Source organism: Mycetomoellerius zeteki, unplaced genomic scaffold (assembly GCF_001594055.1).
Source record: "Mycetomoellerius zeteki isolate Tzet28-1 unplaced genomic scaffold, Tzet1.0 scaffold149, whole genome shotgun sequence".
Lineage (NCBI taxonomy): Eukaryota > Metazoa > Arthropoda > Insecta > Hymenoptera > Formicidae > Mycetomoellerius > Mycetomoellerius zeteki.
In genome coordinates this window covers 3,262,810-3,282,888 of record NW_017256436.1, presented here as the reverse complement: position 1 = coordinate 3,282,888, position 20,079 = coordinate 3,262,810, and the positions used below count along the sequence as shown (strand labels likewise).

Below are 20,079 nucleotides of genomic sequence, written 5' to 3'. Positions count from 1 at the left end.
GGCGTGATAAAACCGGATGACTATATCTATCGTACTGAATCGCACAATATTTCCGTAATATCACACAACTGGCGGTACTCCTACGCAATGTTCGTGCAATAGAATGTAGTAATCGCGGATATTTATACGGGGAATGCGTGAGTGTGAAACTGCGGAAAATATCGGAAAAATATAGAAAACTGCGTAAAAATAACATCGAAAATTTAAATGACGGACATTAATATAAATTATCATTTACAAGAGACATTCAATCTTATTTAAGCCTTTCTTGTATGATCTTTTTTTCTTATCAAACAATCGATTTTCTCTAAAATAATTTTTCCACGAAATTTTAAACTAATAGGGAAGACCCCAGAACTCGGCACAAGAAACAAGTTGGCATTGCGTTCATTTATGTGTTTATGATGAAAGAAACAATGGAAAAGTTAATGCAAAATATTTCTTTTATAACGTAGATATTTTTCCCTAAGTTTTATTTAAATCAGACAAGTATTACAATAAAAAAAGAGAAAAATCTGATTCAAGAGGAGGCAAGTAAATTTTTTAGCATTTCATAATTTCGTATTAATATCTTCGGCTTGAAAAAGTAAATCTAAGTTTATTAGTCAAAAGAAAAGTGTCTATTAGTATACGACATGTTATTTTGAGTAATAATGGTAATTTGTTATAATAAAATGATAAAAATCAGACGTGTCCAGGGGTGAGGTACGTTGGCTCATATATAAAAAAAGATTAGGTTGACACATATTGTACCGCACGTGTGAACATTTAATTACAACTTAACTCTGACAAAACATTTTATATTTGATATTTCTATAATAAAATAAGATAGAAATAATTTACATATATTTGTTTTTCTGTAACAACATTTTGCTGTTTGATGATTACAAAATAACTTGAAAAAATATAATTTTTAATAAGAAGTTGTGTGTGTGTACGCATCTACTATCTAATTTTTATTTCTATTACTTTTTTTGTTAATTTAATATAGAGTCTATCATAAAGGCAACTAATACCATGATATGTATGTCAATTTATTCCACATATCGGGCCAAGTTAACTACAAAAAATGTAGTATATTCGTATTTTATTTATATAGTTGTAAAGAAATTATACATAGAACCATTATTAGTACGAAAATGTAAAAAAAAAAGTTCTCTCTATCATATTAGTATATCTTAATCATAATTATTTCTTTAAAAAATCTAATGCCGAAATTGTGAAAACTGTGCCAACAAGCTTTATAACTTATAATATTCAAATAAAAAAACAAAGAATTCAATAAATTGATATTAATATGATCAAAAAAATGAATTTTTGTAACTTTGAATCTTTTTTTCATAAATTATAAAAAATGTTTAGATTTGTTAAATCTGACATTCATCACATTTACAATTTTTATAAAAGTAACATCTTTTAGGGTGGAATTGCAAAAGTAAATTCGTAATATAATGATGAGTAAAAATGGGAGAAAACAGGTTATGCGATCGAGAAACAGTGGTATGTTTATTACGCAAAATTCTTCCTTTGTTCCTTAACTTTAATTAGTTTCAAGCAAACGCATTATACCTCGACATAATCAATATTACAGCTAGTAATGTTAATATTTCATCGTACAATTTCCTTTAAGAAATTTCCTTTCTCATACAGTAATGTTAATCAAATTTATATCGGCAATTTGGATTTTAATTTATCTCGATTCATATTATTAAGTGAATTAAATATGCGAATTATATTGAGTAATAATACTAGAATTTTGTACATATTGACAATATTCGTATCGACTAACAATAACAGCATAAAAGAGTTGTTTTGTGTTCGCTAATTCAATGTAGCATAACCTCTTTATAACGGTCCAAAACAGTAATGAAACATAATAACATTAAACTTTCGTATTAATGATATTTCGCACGACTTGCTTTGGACATGTTGATTCATTGACTGGAAACATTCGTATTTCCAACGAATTGTTATTTAAACACTACTGAATATATACTACCATTTACACAAAATGAAAGAGCTCGTAATTAATTAATTAAAACAAGTAATTGGGTTCTTGTGTGAGAAGGGCAGTGAAAAAATTAAATTAAAAATTTTATTAACAGCGTATTGCAAATAAACGCATATAAGCGTATCGCGAATACATGTTTAATTTGCATGTAAAAAATGTTTTTTCCGCAACCTTCTCTTTATAATTGTGCATGACATTTTTTCTAGGACATAAATTTCATAGACAAATTCTCGTAGATGATACAGAAAAATTCTGAATGATTCTGAAAACATGAAAAGTTCTTCGAGGAGAAACGAGGTTATTAATACAATTACATAATTTGCAAACTGCTACAAAGGAAGTAAATAAGATGTCTGTGAACGAAATCCGGAAGCTCTTCGTTCGCGGCCTCATTGGTCGTCATACCTCATTAAAACCGGCAAGTCGATTGCGTCTTTAATGAAGCTCCAGTAGAAAGAATTATTCTCCTTTTTCTTTCATCATGTTTCACTACTGTCATACCTACCCGGTGGCAAAGGTTTCATCTATAGTTTCAAGAAACCAAATTCGATGATGATGTTACTTAAACCTTTATAAATGCATTTCCAAAGTAGAGTATACGGTTTTTTTCATAATTCTTTAAGTTTCTTTTGTTCGACTGAAATGTATTATTAAAATTACAAAATTGAGAAAAATGACCAAGGAAGTTTGTTTTTCTCTCTAAACTTAATTCTTTCGTAAAAGAAGAAATAAATCCGTAATTAGGAACTACAAAAGATTACGTTATTTTCGTCGAAACTTTGATTCTAGAAATAAAAAATAATAACATTATTTATTAAACTAATTAACTTTTAAAATAAATTTTTTAATGTCAAAATGTGATAAAATATCTATAATTATGTATAAAAATAGGAAAGATAAACTCGCATTCAGAACATAAATACTCTCTCTTCCACTCAAATCCTTTTTATTCTCTTATACTATTCACTTTCTACCATTTGCGAGTCATTCCCTTTAAAAGAAGATGAATCGCGTCACGAAGAGCAATGTGACGACGATATCCCGCGATATTTACTTCCTGATATAAGTCGCATAATCATTTCCTGTCACTTTCGTGCATAACAGCAAAAGATTTTCGTATACAATTCGTCTTCTTCAAAAATTTTCGAAGGTTGTGCAATAAATAAAAATTATCTATTACGCTCGACATTTCTAAAATAAAATTATTAATAATTACGTTCAAACTTGTTTGACCTCGTGTTTTCAACAATGTTTGACGTAAAAATAATTAACCTTTTTATATTCAAATTCATATTAATTATTAATTATTAATGATGGTAAGCAGGTTATTTTTAATTGTTAGTCAAAGGAAAAAGAGAAGCTTACTTGGCCCCGCAGCTTACTTTTCCACGTCTAATCTAAATGCACAATATGTTACGGTATTCTATATGGTGAGATAATAAAAATTAATTAAATAATAATATTAATTAATATTTCGTTTCTCCGAAGAAAGAACTCCAGGATAAAAATGACAAAATTATTTTCGCACCATATCACCCTTGAATAGAATGTTCTTCTATAAATCACACCATTTCCGCAGAGGACGATTACTATGGAAGGCGATTCTCCTAAATTCCCATCCACTCTGCACAACTATCGTAACCGGAAACATCGTGACGTCTCTTCCATTTTTCTCGATAAAAGTTTACGCGCAATTGAGCAAAAACATCAACACGCTGTATTATTTTCTATCGGCAGTCGTAGACTCTTTTCTTTCAACAAATGCTTAAAAGAAAATAAAGGAAAGTAAGAACTGTTATGATATTTAGCAAGTGGCCAAAAGAAAGGTCTGTGTGTACGAATAGACATTCTTCGTAAATTAAAATTTTTATCCCAGACATATTGGCTAACTTCTACTTGGAAGATTCAACTGGCTTTAATGATGTATGTACATGGTTACGCCATTGCGCGCAATTTGCACGAGTCTTCATTTTTTTTCTCTTTTTTGGTCTTTTAATCCCACACGAGACGCCAGACTTCTTTCAACTCCTTCCCTTAACGAGTTACGGTTGTGTATACATAAAAATGCCGTCTGAGAGAAATATGGGTAAATTTCCGACAAGTTTTCATCATTAATTATTCTGAAATTTAGATAGGTTTTTGGATACAAGAGTTTTTCTATTCTAAAAAAAGAATTCTAAAATATCGAATTTGGGAGGTGAGACTTTATCAGCATAATCGGATGAAAAAGCACGTAATATAGAAACAGCTGACAAAAGCGATACATGGTCATGGCGACAGAATGAATTCCACGTTGGTAAGAAATCCAATTTGCGGCCGTGTTAGAAACTGAGAGGAAGCGATAAAAGATTTTGAAACTAAATAAAAGCGAAAGAAAAGATTATTGCTGCACGACGCTGCAGACGCGCGAGATTTCAATGTGTAATTTATAAGAGAGAATTCGTTATTTCGGATTAATTATCAAGCCAATTTTGGCGCGAAAAAAGTTACAGTAAAAACTTCATTGCGAGTCGATTGTGACACAAAACAAAGAAAAATATTCTCACGTGAAACAGGATTTGTTGCCAGTTCAACGTCAGAATAAAAAATAAAATCTATTTTATCGGTTTTTGAACATATATGTGTATGTGTGTATATTAGACAGCAGAATAGAACTCCACAAACGAAATAAAAAATCAAATCACAGACAATTTACGTGCATAAAAAGCATGCCGAAAAAGAATTAATCGTTCATTTCAAATAAAAAAGAATTAATAATCTAATTTAGATTTAAAAAATGAGGTACAATCACTTTTTTAAATAGACTTATCTCACAAATTTTAGTATAAATATAATTACAGAATTTAAAAAAGAATAAAGAATTTTTTTAAAATAAGGAATTTTAATAAAAATATAGCTTCTCTCGTATTTCTTTATAGCATATCAAATATGTATGTAATGGTACGCTAGACTCACACATGTACTTACATCATGACAGCTGTTCCTAAAGCTATCCTATTTCGTGTTCGCGCACATTGTCGATGCTACTAGTAATTTCTGTCGTTCTATTACAAACCATTAATATGACTCATATTTCTGCTATGCGAATTGTAATTTTCCATGAGGAATAATGTACTGGAAATTCGATAAGGAATTCGGGTTACTTCCCAGTTTAGCGACTTATGGAACGCCCGCGCCGGGGTCCCACACTCCTGGCGCGAATGCACGATGTAATTCCTCGCGCAAGGTCGGTCTACTTTGTGAAGGCGCGCTATTTTTCATTCCGGCGAAATTAAATTATCGCGATCCGCTGGAAATTATGATGTCGCGGTTCGTTTAACGCGTTCGCGCACCGTGTACGTCAGCCATTTTTCTATGTTCGTTTCTGCAACTGTGACCGCCCAAGATGTACTCATGTTTAATCGTGACGCGGAGAGACCGGACGTCTCATGTGAAAATTTTCTTCTTGTCGTCGAGTGTAATTTTGTCCAACCAAAAGTTGAAAATTTCATCGTGCTACGATTGAGAATAATTTTATTGTAGACAAATTTATATTGGATCCTTTTTGTGTACCTCTACCGAAAGTTTTTACGTATTCAACGCGTGTTAAGCTTTTAGAAAAAGAAAGGGAGAAAAAAATTAAATTACAAATTACGAAATTGTTTAATCAAGCTACAATAAATTATATATTGTATATTTGTTGTAATTTTTTGATTTTATATAAATCTGTATAACTGTAACAACTTCGATAAATAATTTTTTTTAACGTTAACGCTTAAAGATGATATTTGATCTTTGTCCAATAAATTAAGTTTTTTTAAATTATATTTTTATTATACATATTATTAGTTGCACAATATGTAATTAGCGCAATATTATCAAATTTTGTTTTAAATTAAATACTCTTTTCATACAGATTAGCATAAGCGAGTAATAATTCAAACTGATTTGTGCGTTGAAAACTGCAAAACACGCGATCGTGTTACCATCGTTCCCAAGAAAAACCTCAGTTGCGGAAAACGCTGCTTTTATCGCCGACGCGTGTTTGTCGGAGGTAGACTCACCGAAGCGTAAGAACTGAAAGCCAAAAGAAGAAAGAAAAACATGACCATCAGAAAGCCGTTTAATAAAATCCAGACTGGACCGTCGCGTCGTGAAAATTGAATGGTCCATTAAACGACAAAATCAAAGTCAGCGCACGTGTCGTCACGCACGTAAAACACATAACTTTTCACACATGATGCGTATCGAATTATCAAATTAGACCGCTAAAATCACGATCAATTGGTATCAAATTCAACAGCTGCGTAATGATGCAATGATTACACAAAGTGCGAGATAAATGCAATGCACCTAATGAATATGCGATTGCCGCATCGTTACAAATAACGGAAGGTTAGGTAATCAAGAGAGAGAGGGGAAATTCGCGTTTACATATCTGATATCACACCGATCCGATTATGGCCGATTGGATTTTCGCTTCGGCAATTTTGACTTCAGATTTTGCTGATAAAGAAAATTACGATGCTCACTGTCGTAATTTAAATAAAACAAAACAATAAATCTATATGTTTCTTATACCTATACATCGTTATTTACAATGAAGCTTTGTTCGTTACATTGTCCAATACCTAAATTCTTTCCGAAATATCATAATATATAACGCGTTCATGACAATTTTCAACATTTTTTATGGCAAAAAAGTTGTTTCTAAATAAAATTTACGGCATTTAAAAATATAATTCACACATAAGAGCTTTTAAATAAATTTTAGTTCATGATCGTATACAACTTATTTTTATTCAGTTATGACTGTCTAAATTTTAAACTTTCTTTATAATTACACGGTTTAACAAAAATTGCTTTTTTTCCCTTTGAAGTGCCATACCCTGAAGATATTTTTTGTGTTGAACACGATACCGTTGGTAGAATCTGCGTAGCATGTCAGGATTTTGAGTAAATTGAGTTGAAGTAGACAAAACATGAAAATTTTGACGATTTTTATTGTATAATCAAGAATTAAAATTTATTTAAAAGCTATTGAATTATATTTTTAGATACTGTGTTTATTTAGAAAAAGATTTTGTTTTGCTGTGAAAAATGTTGAAAATCGTCAAAATCGCTAAAATCGTCATCTTTTTCCATTTCACCTCAATTTACTTAAAATCTCGTCGTGCTACGTAAATTCTATCAACGATATGGCGTTCAATACAAAAAAATCTTCGGAATGTGGCACTTCGGAGAGAAAAAAAAAGTGACTTCATCGAACAGCGTTATTATCCAATTTATCTCTTATCTATGTATGTTACACGTTGCGCTACAATATTGAAATTTTACGAAAATTCAATTCGCACTTTCCAGTCAATTCATTCTTTTTCTGCTTTTGCTCTTTTTTCTGAGATTTCTGTCGTATTTTCACGTTTCGGTATTGGCGCGATCTCATCGTATTCCACGTACACGTTCTAACGCATATCCCATGCTTTGTGTAACGCACGTACCTACTCCACAGATTCGTTGAATTGGATCGAGAAAAGAGGCTATGGGAAAGATACGAGTGCAGTGGTACATCACGCTGACAGGTATAGCTGTCGCCGTGCGTCGAGGAAGTTGCTTTATACCGGTAATACGTCGTTTATCTCATGGTCTATATCTGTCGCAACTACTCAGTAGCGACGTAGACCATTCTGTACTCATCCTTCTCTCCACCTTTGTTCGATATCCAGCGAATTTCTTCGAGAAGTAGGAAAAGTAGGGAAAAAGGAAAAAAGGAGGATGCCACCGGGGACCTTTTCATCAGGTATCATCGGTCGCTGTTATTCGTCCTATTTTCGCGCGCTTTAAAGCCGCGTTTGCTGCAAAACCCAATATCGTACATTACAACGTTTTCTATCTAGTCCTTTCACACGTCATTTACCACGCAATCTATGCCGTACCTGATCTTGAAATTAGCATAAATCCCACTGGGATTCTATCGGTTCGAAATATTCCCATCGCGAAAGGCGAGAAGGAGAGAAACTATTGGGACATTGTGTTGAACTTGCGAGAATTCGCGCCGGCGAAGAAAATGCATTTAAGGTCACATTATCATTACTGAGAAAATTAATCCACTTTCTCGGTACATTAAATAAATTCCAATAGAAATAAAAGGTTTCCGGTTTAGCTTCAAATGAACGCCGTTATAGAACTGCACTTATATTTACATGAATGACTTTCTCTTTTCGTTAAGTACATTTATGTTGGACATGCACGGTCCTCGCATAAACGTCTCCAATGTAAAAATCAACATTAAGAAACGAAAGATTTTATTTCTGCACTCGATCAAGCATAATTGTCCGGTAGCGGTATTCTACGTGTCATTGTGATGTATTAATCATTCAATGAATACGTTAAACTCAGTAGAGTGACATCTTAATGCGGGTTACCACAACAATATATCCAAAGTCATAATAAATCATCTACGTTATTTATTTTTATACAAAAAATAATCTAAGGAAATATATTAATACAAAAATCGCTATATCTTAGATATGGCTGTCTGTAATAATTGCAATCGTTTTTTAATACCATATATGTATAATTTTCTTTTTAACGTGATCATTATGTTATATTTAAAAAATTTGGGAATAATGACAGAAATTCAAAATTTTCCTTAAATTAATTACCTTTAATAAATAATTTAGAAAAGTTTCGAAAAGGTATGTCTTTTCATCATAGATAGTTCTAGGATTAATCATTTTGCTTTCCTTTTCCGTAAACAAGGAAATTGATAGGCTGACATGGCGAACAAAGACCATCATTTTCGAGTATCATGATGCAATCTATTCTGTTGCATAGCAGTGGCCCATTTATCGAGATGCTATGCAACGGAGCACGTGTCACACCGTGAAACACGCGCGTTACGCTTTTGAGCTTTAAAATACGCAACAGCTGGCGAACGCACATGACATTTCCCGTTTTCGCTTCTTATGTTTATCGCAGACGCAATACCGATATCACGAATCTTCTTCATGAGAAAAATCTTCGGATTTTTGCTGAACAGTCGCGCGGAAAGAAGAAAGCTGCTCCTTTCAGAAAGAAGTTCAAATTAAGAATGCTCCGTCTGATCTACGCGGATTAAGTCCTGGAGAAAAGTTAAATCCACTGATGGAATAATTTTATTACTTCTTTTATTTCCTCACAGACCGTCGTATTGGCAAAGAGAGGTAGATTTATTTTCTGTTCCCCTTTCTGCCCGTCCGTGTGACTACCGTCCCTACTTAATAGTACGTCTGAGCCGCTTTGAAGTGCGACTCGATTGCTACTTTTCCATTTTGTAAATTACAAAAGGTATTACGTTGTTTAAAGATACCTAAAGACTAAAGCTAGACAGATTTAATTATAGTAACAAAGAAAATATAAAAAAAAGACAATTTTCGTAAACTCGTTTGTGATGTTTTCGAGATTCCTTTTTGCAAACATTTCTACATAAAAATCTTTGACAATTGGTAATCCTTAATAAATCTGTTGCAAAAAGTTAAGGGCAAATTAGACTCAAGACAATTAATTTGGTTATATTGATGTATGACTATAATAATTGGGAAATAAAAATAAAAATTGTGTAAATTTATTTCTTGAAGCGTTTCAAGATACATAATGCGATAGGCAAATATTTCTGATTTCTATTTGTGAAAATTCGCGACGAGTGATAACAAATACAACGTGAAAAATTTAGTATTGGAGGTAAAGAATTCAAAATAGCTTCCCATATCGATCTATGACCTTCATATTTCCGCAGTCGATGATTTATGAATTTTCTCGGATATTCAACGATCGGACGAGCGACTGACACAAAGATGAGGCTCGCCTTTTTGGGCGGGCATCGGGCTGCACGGAAATTATGTCATCCCGTAAATTTCCGCCGGTAGTCGACGCGTCGCGTTGGCGAGACCGACTGAATGGACCGGCGGATACTGGAAAATTTGCGTAACTGGAAAATCACTCAGCCGCGTACGTGCAGATACTCCGATGCGGGTAATCTTTTATCCGTGATTGGTCATTCAATAAAAAAAAGGCCTAAATTAAATTAAATTTAAAAATAATCTCCTCAAATAAAAAATCTCGCAGATATGAAAAAATAATAAATTGAAATATTCTCTACTTAATTACTTATATAAAATGTATACAATTAACATATAACTTCTTCGTAAATCTCGTTGAATGCAAGTAATGTTGCCTCATTCTGCGTTTTGTTCCGTAAAGTGCACTCCATAATTTTTAAGTACCTATCTTCTCGATGTGAATTATGCTTCGAGCGCAGAATTGCGATTCGTCAATCGATCGGTCTGCTTGTGTCACGCGTTTTCTGTGCTTAAACCGTTCCTCTTTCCGCCGTATTGCTAACGCTGCAACCAATAGCTCGTGGCTATTGTGTTTAGGAAGGTCGCCGATTCTTCTGTCTCTTTCAGATGTATGTACGTTTAAATGATTTTCGAGCGCTGCTTTCGATTTGCCGTTTCTCGAGAGGATCTAGTGGCAATTATTTCGAGATAGAGCTCATATTCTCACAGTCGAGTATCCATTCAATGAACAGAGGTTAAAATAAAGTCGATGACGAGTTAGACGAAAGTGTTAAATCTCGTTCGAATAAATCCAGTTAATGGAATTGCACACTTAGAGAAAGAAATAGTAGTAGCAATTATAAAGGTGGCAAAAGGTTTTCTTACGTCAAAATAACTAAAAAAATTAAGCGTTTCCCCCCAGCAAAGAAAAACTATTTTTCAACTTGACCGAAAATTATTGACTAATCAAATAATATTAGTAAAGAGAATATATTTTTGACATGATCAAATACTTTTATTAGAGATTCATCAAATATCCGGAAAGTATCCGATATTCGGTATTATCCGGCACTTTTTTTACTATCCGACCGGATAGCCGGAATTATTAGTATCTAGGAATATATATCCGGTTGAAATTTTATATCATTAAATTGTTAATTTGTTATTATATAAATGTTTTAGAAATGAGTATGCATATTCATAATACCATATTAATATCTTATTGTTGCAAAATACAATTTTTTCTCTATAGCTCTTCTTTTGGTTTTTTTTTTTAGAAGACAGTTTCCTGAAATCCAATCAGATATTCGGAAAATGTCGGATATCCAACTCGACGAAATTTCTTTTCGTCTTTCTCGGATATCCGACCGGATACCGGATATTTGATATCCGGTAATTTTACGATCCGATGCATCCCTAATTTTTATCACTTCTCTGTCTCTCTCTCTCTCTCTCTCTCTCTCTCTCGCACACACACAGCTTATTTAAAAGAATTCTTTTTAAATTATGAAAATTAAAAAAAATTTTTTTTAGTTATGACGATTTTGATGATTTTTTTATGAAGTTAAGTTAATTCACTTTTAATGATTTGAAACCACATTTTTTTAATTGTCACTTTTGAAGTAAGGGAGCAATCTGTATTTAATTAATGTACACATATATATATATATAATTGAATAAACTATTTTATAGTTACAACAATTATAAAAATATATTCAACTATGTATACTCGTATATATTAATTCTACATATAAAACTTGTATAGTTTGTCATTTTTATAGTTACCCCATTACTATATATGTTTTTCTCTGGGTACAGAGAGAAGGTTCGTAAAGCTGTGTCCTATTAAAAAGAAAAAAAAACGTTAAATGTCATATTTCTTTTTAATAGGACACACTTTTAATAGGACGCTTTATGAACCTTGTCTCTATACTCAGAGAAATTTTAGCAAAACATTGTATAATAACATTTGTTCTATAAATATATCATTGATAAATAAAGGAAAATCAGAAAAGCTATAATGAATTTGACAAGTTTGCACAATTGCTCATCTTTATTAAATTATCATTGATTACGATTGCCGTCGAGACTTGCGCGGAATGAAACAAATTGCACGCGGATTCCACATGATTCAAAGGAATCAATGATAATTCCACTGAAATGACGTAGATCACTATGTGAGTGGCGGAATGCGCGTAGATAAATGGAATCGATAATGAGGCTAATTATTCCGCGCTCATTTCAGTACGAAAGTACTATCTATAATCGCTGATATCGCCACGTACATTCCTATCGATGGGAGTACGCGCGACCCGACAATTCTGGCGCCGTTGGCTTTGATAACTTTCGATAATAATTCGCGAGAAATTCAATTATCACGGTCGTGCTGGCATGTTCTCGCCATCATCGGTCGCATAAATGCCGCAATTCGATTTTCAAAAAGGTTTTCGAAACTCCATCGTAAAAGAAAGAAACAAAAAATCTACAACTTTTATCGTCTCGTTGTTTCGGTACATTTTTAATTACCAACTAATTGCTTTCTGCTTGCGTTACGGCAAGTATATAAAAAGGACTATTGCATCAAAGCATTTTATTTTAGCAGCGCAAATATCAACAGCGATGTAATCAAATGGAACAAAAACCGATATTTTCCTTTTAAATACGAGCCAATTTTTTCACGCAGTTATACATTCTTTTCCTTGTATTGATTTACAAATGTGATATGTTTTCATAAACTTTACAAAGCTCGCGAAATTTATGTATGACGTAATACAGTTTCATACAAATGATCATAAAAAATTACTGATCGTCGCGCGCTCGCGGTCTGAGCGAAATCGCTTTTATCATAGTCAAAAACGCCAAAAGTCGAGGCTCGTGTGAAGAGTTTCGCTCGTGCAAACAGGAATACGTCGAACGTCGAGACGCGTGATGAAGTAAGGAGGTAGTATGTGGTGGTGGTAGTAGACGTCGACGGGTTTGCTGGTGCGTGGGTGCACGCGTGTAATGGTGGAGCAAGTTGTACGCGCACGATGCAGCTGATGACCTTGAACTCTCTGCTGATGTTCGACCTCGTGTTCCTGTTTTTCCTGTTCCTCGTCGGGGTCTCCTGCCTCGTTTACTACCTGCCGGGTACTCGGGCGCATGCTTTCGCACCGCACGAGATCATCACAGCGCGAACGTCGCCGCGCTATGACGCACCGATCGACAATGTGTAAGGTGGGTATAGGAATGCACGCGATCGTAGGCAGACACAGATTGAGATTATGCGTAGCGTTCCATCAGTGATAGGCGCATCATAAGCACCGATTTCGCTCCGCGCAATTCATGAATAGCCGATGAACCGTTCGGTTTTGTCGAAAATCGATTCTCTATACAGGTTAAATTACTCTGCCAGTTATATAGGCATCATATTTTTGACTGCTTCTCGATTAAATTGTTCTATTGACGTTCTCGATTTGAAAACGCCGAAGTTGCATGCACGCTGATTCGATTACGAACATGAATTGGGACTTCCTGCATGATTGTACACCGTACAGTTCGATTGGCGCCCTGATTAAATCGCGTGAAATCAGAATGGTGACTTCCACCACAGTCGTTGCTAACTGATACTGATTGTTCGCTAATTAAAATTAACGCCCTACCCCCCGTGATCACTCATAACGGATGTATTAAGGTTATTACACGCGCATTTGTCTGTCTTTTGCAAATGTTTCCGACATATTACTGACATCGGAAAAATACGATTTGGCGGTTTAGAAACAGTAATGAAACGGCAGTAATGAAAATTAAATTAATAACGCCAACCAATGAAACGTAACGGCAAATGAAATATTCGATGCACATTAGCTGAAACCAGTTATCGGATGATCAAGTCTGTCAAAAACACTCAAGGCTGTCTCTTTCAACTTGTGCGACTGAATTCGAATATTACATAATTCAATGCTGTTCTGCTTCGGGCGTTGCATAAAAGGTGACCGAGTTGCATGAATAGTTGCACGTTTGCCGCAATGTATGTCGAGAATAACTTAATACTTGGAACGATCGAATGTAATATAAAATAAATTACATGTGTTTGGTAGAAATAGCATATTTATCAAAATTATAATCTTATAAAATAAATATAACGCTAATAATATGATACCACACAATAATAAGAATTACACAACAAAATAAAAAAGCCGATAGCTGCTCTACGATATTAAAACATTTAAAATTTAAAATTTAACAAAAAAAAATCAGTTTCAAAATACATTAAAACAAAATTGCCAATATCCATTAGTAAAACATCGAACAAAAACAAAGATATATTTGTAGAATAGAATATTTATCTTCAGCTTACATTGCCAAGAAGAGAGCCTTGGTTTACAAATATAACAACCATACTCGTTTATCCATACCTAATCTCCTTTTCCTTTTCTTTTTCTAAATTTCTTAGAACCTCACATTTTTTTAGTCCAGTTCCTCGCTCCAAAATCTACTCCATATTTCCTTTCTGTCCCCACTTAGTACCAGCCTTAAACCAGCTACTTATTTCTGATACTCATCAACATAACGTTCCGTGCAATCTGTATCTACTCTACAAAATATACATTTCCTCCTCTCCTCACTTAACCAGTATTTATTTCCTTCTTCCTTATTTCCGCACCTAATTTTCACTAGCCTCCCTACACCCTGTCCTATGCCTACCTTAATCAAATTTTTCTTCCTTAGATATTTGGGACTTCTATTCCCTATGTCAAACTCCCTGTACGTTTTATTGTATCTCGCTGTCCTGAGCTTGCTATCTTCCCTTTGAGCATCCCTTTCCCTCTTAATTATTTCTTCTTTTAAACTCTCGTCACTATCCCTATTAAATAATTCCACAGCTCCGATACCCTATCCATTCCTATTACGAAAGCCTTCTCTTTCTCTATAAATCTTCCCACTTGTATTTTTTCTTTTTTTTTCCAACAGCACTTTAATATACTAGCTTCGTCTGTTTTCTTAATCCTCCTCTCGTATCTTATGGCCCTTATTCCCCGTTCTAACCTCAGTTTGTCTATAGCAAACTCTCTCATTATCCATACCTTGGCGTGTAGAAATCTATACCGAAAATCCATCTTACATAATCCAACATAATCTTCTTCAGAGACTTTCCCTCTTCTCCCATCCCCATATTTTAGTCCCACACGCCATAACGTTTTATACCAAGTACTTGAAAAATGCCTATCTCCTTACATAATCATCCCTGCATAATCTTTCCCCTAAACCCTATACCTTCCTAGTTGATGTATTCAGTAAAATATTTTGCCTAGTTTAAAGTTATTGATCTTTCTCTTTAATAATTGACTTTATGCGTTGAGCAACGACAGAGACTTCGACGCCGTTATCCGAATTAGCTCGTTAATTGCTCTCGACGTTTTCCTTTAGCGCCGGCTGACTCCGCGGAAAACTAACTCCCGGCTTCGCGAAATGGAATATTTGTCGCGGAAAATTAATTTTTTTGCCATAGAGGATCACAAATAGTGATATTAATGAAGAACAAAAGTTTCAAACTGACGCTCTAACTTTTCGGCAAGTGTTGACATGGATAAAAATGAGGAAAAACTTTCAAACAACAAAGTTTTGGATCATTTTAATCGAAAAAAGAATAACGTATGCGCTTTTCTTTTCTTTTTCTACATTAAATTATAGTTTTAATGCTGAATTTAATTATCAGAACATTACACGGAAAAAACAGCTTTGCTAGAATATAAAGTACTGAAGAGATCAACATTTAAATAAGCCGTAGATAATATATAAGTCAAGAAAACCAAGTTAAAGATGGCGTATAATATAAATCAGTATTACCAACAAATTTAACATGGAAACGCTCGTTAAAAGAGTAAACAATATAAAGACTTATAAAAATTAAATGAAAAACAATTAACTCTAAAAAAATTAAAAAACAATACATGTCATAATTAATGAAATATCAATTTAAAAGCCTCCAGTAATGGTAAAGGTGAAAATATGATTGATGTTGCAACGCGAATGCGCGAGGCAATATCCCCGTAATAAATTCTATCACAATGCAATCTAACACTTTGAACTGCAGGATGCACGAACTTGGATATTCATCATCGCGCAGTCACTATATTTCACGATGGTTCATTGATTAAAAACGATCGAAAGATATCTAGAGATGCGTAAACCAATGTCAACATACGAGATAGTTCTCAATCGCGGAATGGATCGTCTGGAACGGAAGGCTAAATCGAGGTGTTCATCGATGCTATAAATAACCGTGACAGTTGTATGATCAAAGTGCATCTCTCTATTTATCATCTAATTACTACAGACAAATTACACTTCAAAGATTATGTTTGATGTTAATATTAAATTGCTTATCAATTTAATTGGTGATATTACATAATTCAGCTACAGTTTAGTCGGTTTTGAAACTGTATTTCGACAAATAATCGATGCACGGTTTGCTTGAGCTGAAAATTGTAAAATTCGCACAAAAAATATTATTAGGTACTTTGACGGAATAAGGCCTTCTTCGCTTTATTATGTTGATTATGTTTGATTTATAATTTAGTTCATGGAATAAAGTTCATGCGCAGTTGAAATAGCGTGTATATGTATTGCGCGCACGCCGAATAGGGAAATGCTGGCGAATTGCGTAATACACGTCAGTACGGAACGAATATTCATGTTCGATCGAATAAAGACAGATACGCTGTAAATTGACAGCCGTCGTGCAACGGAACAAATTACAATTAAAGTCATACCAATCGCGAACGAATTGAGAACGGTCAAAGAATTTCACGCGGTTTGTCTCATAAAACTGGGATTCGCCAGAGACGATGTTTTACTCCGAGGATAGATTTTCTTCATGTCACGCGAAAGTGAAGTATTATATCGACAGTTAATACATGCTTGGACAGTTTACAGCTTCGATTACTTTTGTTGTTTTAGCCAATTCGTAAAATATAATATCAAAACTTCTCCGAAGATTAAAACTTTATTGAAATTGCTGCAGCTGTATTGCTTGATTTCAAATGGCGCTGAAAAACGAAGAACAGCTTTTCGAGCGGAAATCTTGCAGACATGATTGTCGCATAATAGAGAGGACAATCGCAGCTGACTAAGTTAGAAGTGCGAGAAAGTACAGAGGAGACCGAAATACGCTCGCGAGACTGAATATATCGACTCTGAACTATCTGAAATCTAGTTTCGTGGGAAACCCAATAATCTAAAACTTTCGTGCGTGTGCTCGCTGTTCATCGAACTTCTCGATATAATACGCAAACGTTTATTTTATTGGAGAAAGTATACGGTAAGCAAAGATAATCACTATTCACGAGAAAGTTAGATATAAAGTTGCTAATTAATGTTTATTTTTTACAAATAAGCTTTTTTCATAAAAATTTTCCTTGTACGAATACTTTTGCACTCACTGTATATTCGTATGATAATAAACTCAGGTATGAGAAGAATGAGAAAGTACGTGTAATTAAATGTTAAAATGTACCTTAAAAACATTTTGTAATGCTTAAAAGTAAAAATGCGTTATAATAAATGCTGATTATTGTGTATTGGTATATTAGCGTCATAATATAATGGCGAGTTATTGAACAAATAATTCTATAATTATATAATCACTAGAATTCGCCACCTAATACCAAAGATATTAAGAGGAGTCGTTATATCTACATTGGCCATAATACCTTTTCTTTATTATTAATCATTATAATATAATTATCCTAAATCCAGATAGACATAATTTTGAAATTACCTCTAAAATTTTGAAGCCCTCTGTGATTTTCATGAGACTGGAATATAATAGACGTCTATGAATGTATTTGCTTTTCATGTTAAACAGCTTGACGCAATAATTAGGTGGTGGATAAAATTTTGATACAATCCAAACATGACCTGTGCGACGCGCAAACGTGTACGAGACAGGTCCCCTTCTCATAATGTGATGGAGCAGAAATCAGCGAGAAACAGAGAAAGGCAGATAACGATAGCGATTACTCTGCTTGAAAGAGCAGTCGCGGAGGAGAACGTAGTTGAAAACGGGACTGACGTCTATTGTTTTCTCTGACGACGGTATATCTGTTGATTGTTCCTCGAGATGTGCATATGACGTCGAAATTCGCGTGGTTATTAGATTTATATATGAACCCAAAGACAGAGAAGAATCGCATCACACATTTGATTAAAAATAAATCCGTGAGAAAACTCGAGGATTTTCACGGTACATCTGCGCATATCTCGATGCTCTCTTCTTATATTCTAAGGATGAGAAAAAGAGAAAATGTGTGTGTGTGTGTGTGTGTGTGTGTGTTGTGTGTGTGTGTGTGAAAAATAAAACAATTTTAACCGAAGAAATATAATTTACGAAATACTACAAACCAGTATTCTTTTCTATTTTCATAATATTATGATTTTACTTTTACAACGCGATAATAGTTATACAAGAATTTTGTAATAATAATTTTTTTCTCTTGAAATCATCTTTGAAATGTACAAATATGTACACATTGATAGAAAAAGCAATATGATGGAAACAATAAAATTATGTAAGAAGTATATTTCTATCTAATTTAATAAATTGAGTTCTCCAAAATTATACCTGCGATAATTGCCGATAACAAAGATATTATTTTGATATAAACGAGATTTCATCATATAGGCAATACACTTTCATCGCAATGAAAACGTATACCTACGTATCTGTTTGGACATGTGATGAAAAAAAAACCTGAGTAATCTTTACTCAGGAGGTAAAATAATTCTTCATTCGCTTCATTCGATGCGTCAAGGTGACATCGAACAAAGGAGCTAATATAAACGGGACTGAGCAAGCAACAAGCCCGATACCTTCAATATGCACACGGCGGCTTGTTTGCATTTGTTTATTCGCGATACGAGCTATGGAACACGTTGCCATCGTGTTGTTTCCCAGATTCTATGCATGTTCATCCTATAAGACAAAACAAAACATCGTCGTCCTAGTATTCGAAATTCTATCTCGTGTATCTTCATTTCATATTTTTACGTAAATAAAATTTATCATTAAGGGGATCCTAAAGCCGCCTGTATCATCGACTAAATCATATAATTTTTGTATAACAAATACTTTTTTCTCTTTCACAGATTCTCTCGAAAATCCTTTTCCAGGATTAAAGTATACGCATTAATACGTGTTTGTGAGATGAAGTTTATGCCGAGAACGACCAAAAATTTCGAAATTGATATATTTTTTACCATTTCTTAGTGTAACATGGCGTTTCAAACTGTCAAGTCGTGACAACATTTGCTTGATACGAAAGTTTTCCAACCTATACTTACAAAATAGTGATCCACAAACACGTAATTTGCAGGAACAAATAACGTCGAGTTCTTAGAATTAGACTTAAACGCTTTATCGCGACGAATTTGTTATACGAAAATTGACACGAATATGCGACTGAATGTATCATAGGTTGCGTGAGATAGGTTGGTGCGATAGTATATACAGACATGTCGATGCGCTGGAAAAACAGCAACATTTAGTGATTTTGTCGGAGTTCGAGCTTCGCTTTAGGATTCCCTTAACTATTTAAAAAATTTCACATAAAAATGTATGTGCTTAAATTTTTTATCGAATATTTGTGTAGTTTACATACAAGTACGCAATAAATTAAATTAAAAATAATTATAAAATAGCAGGTAAAAATATTTTCTTGCTTATAGAATGCCGACAGATGTGACCGGGGGCCCAGGACTCGCAGTAGTGGCAGGGGATGTCCTTACCCTGCGAGGCACAGGACTTGCTGCTGCAGAAACGTGGGCTCTCCTCTGCCAAGCAGCCCAGGCCCTCCAGGATCTTTTTCTTTCAAGTAAGTAAAATAGATTACGTATTCTAATATATACAATCCACGGCATTATCCGTGATGAAATATTTCTATTATACAGGGTGTTTCCAAATTAAATGGCAAAACTTCGGGAGCGTGTAGAGGAGTAAAAAACTAAGAAAAAAAGTCCTATAGACATATGCTCCTTTTTGCTTTGTTTCGCAGGAAATCACGAAAAAAGAAAAAAATATATTTAATTTATTATTTTAATTATTTTATTTATAAACTTTTTAATGAAGATTTTGTTCGAAATGTGCACCTCTTGCAGCAATACAAGCATTGCATCTGTCAAACACGGCTCTTGTAGCAGCCAGGCACTGTTCTTGCGATATTCTGTTCGCTGCAGCTACGATACGATTTCTCAAATGTTGCTCTGATTGAATAGGCGAAGAATAAACTTCTT

General features: G+C 33.9%; 1 protein-coding gene across 1 annotated transcript in view; it reads left to right on the top strand.

The window, feature by feature from the left end:
- LOC108720301 (uncharacterized) overlaps nucleotides 1-20,079 on the top strand; it is a 105,631-nt gene that overhangs the window by 26,718 nt on the left and 58,834 nt on the right. The window contains 1 exon segment of the mRNA XM_018444219.1: nucleotides 19,516-19,661. Within this exon segment, the coding sequence (XP_018299721.1) occupies nucleotides 19,517-19,661 (145 nt within the window). The 5' untranslated portion in view covers nucleotide 19,516.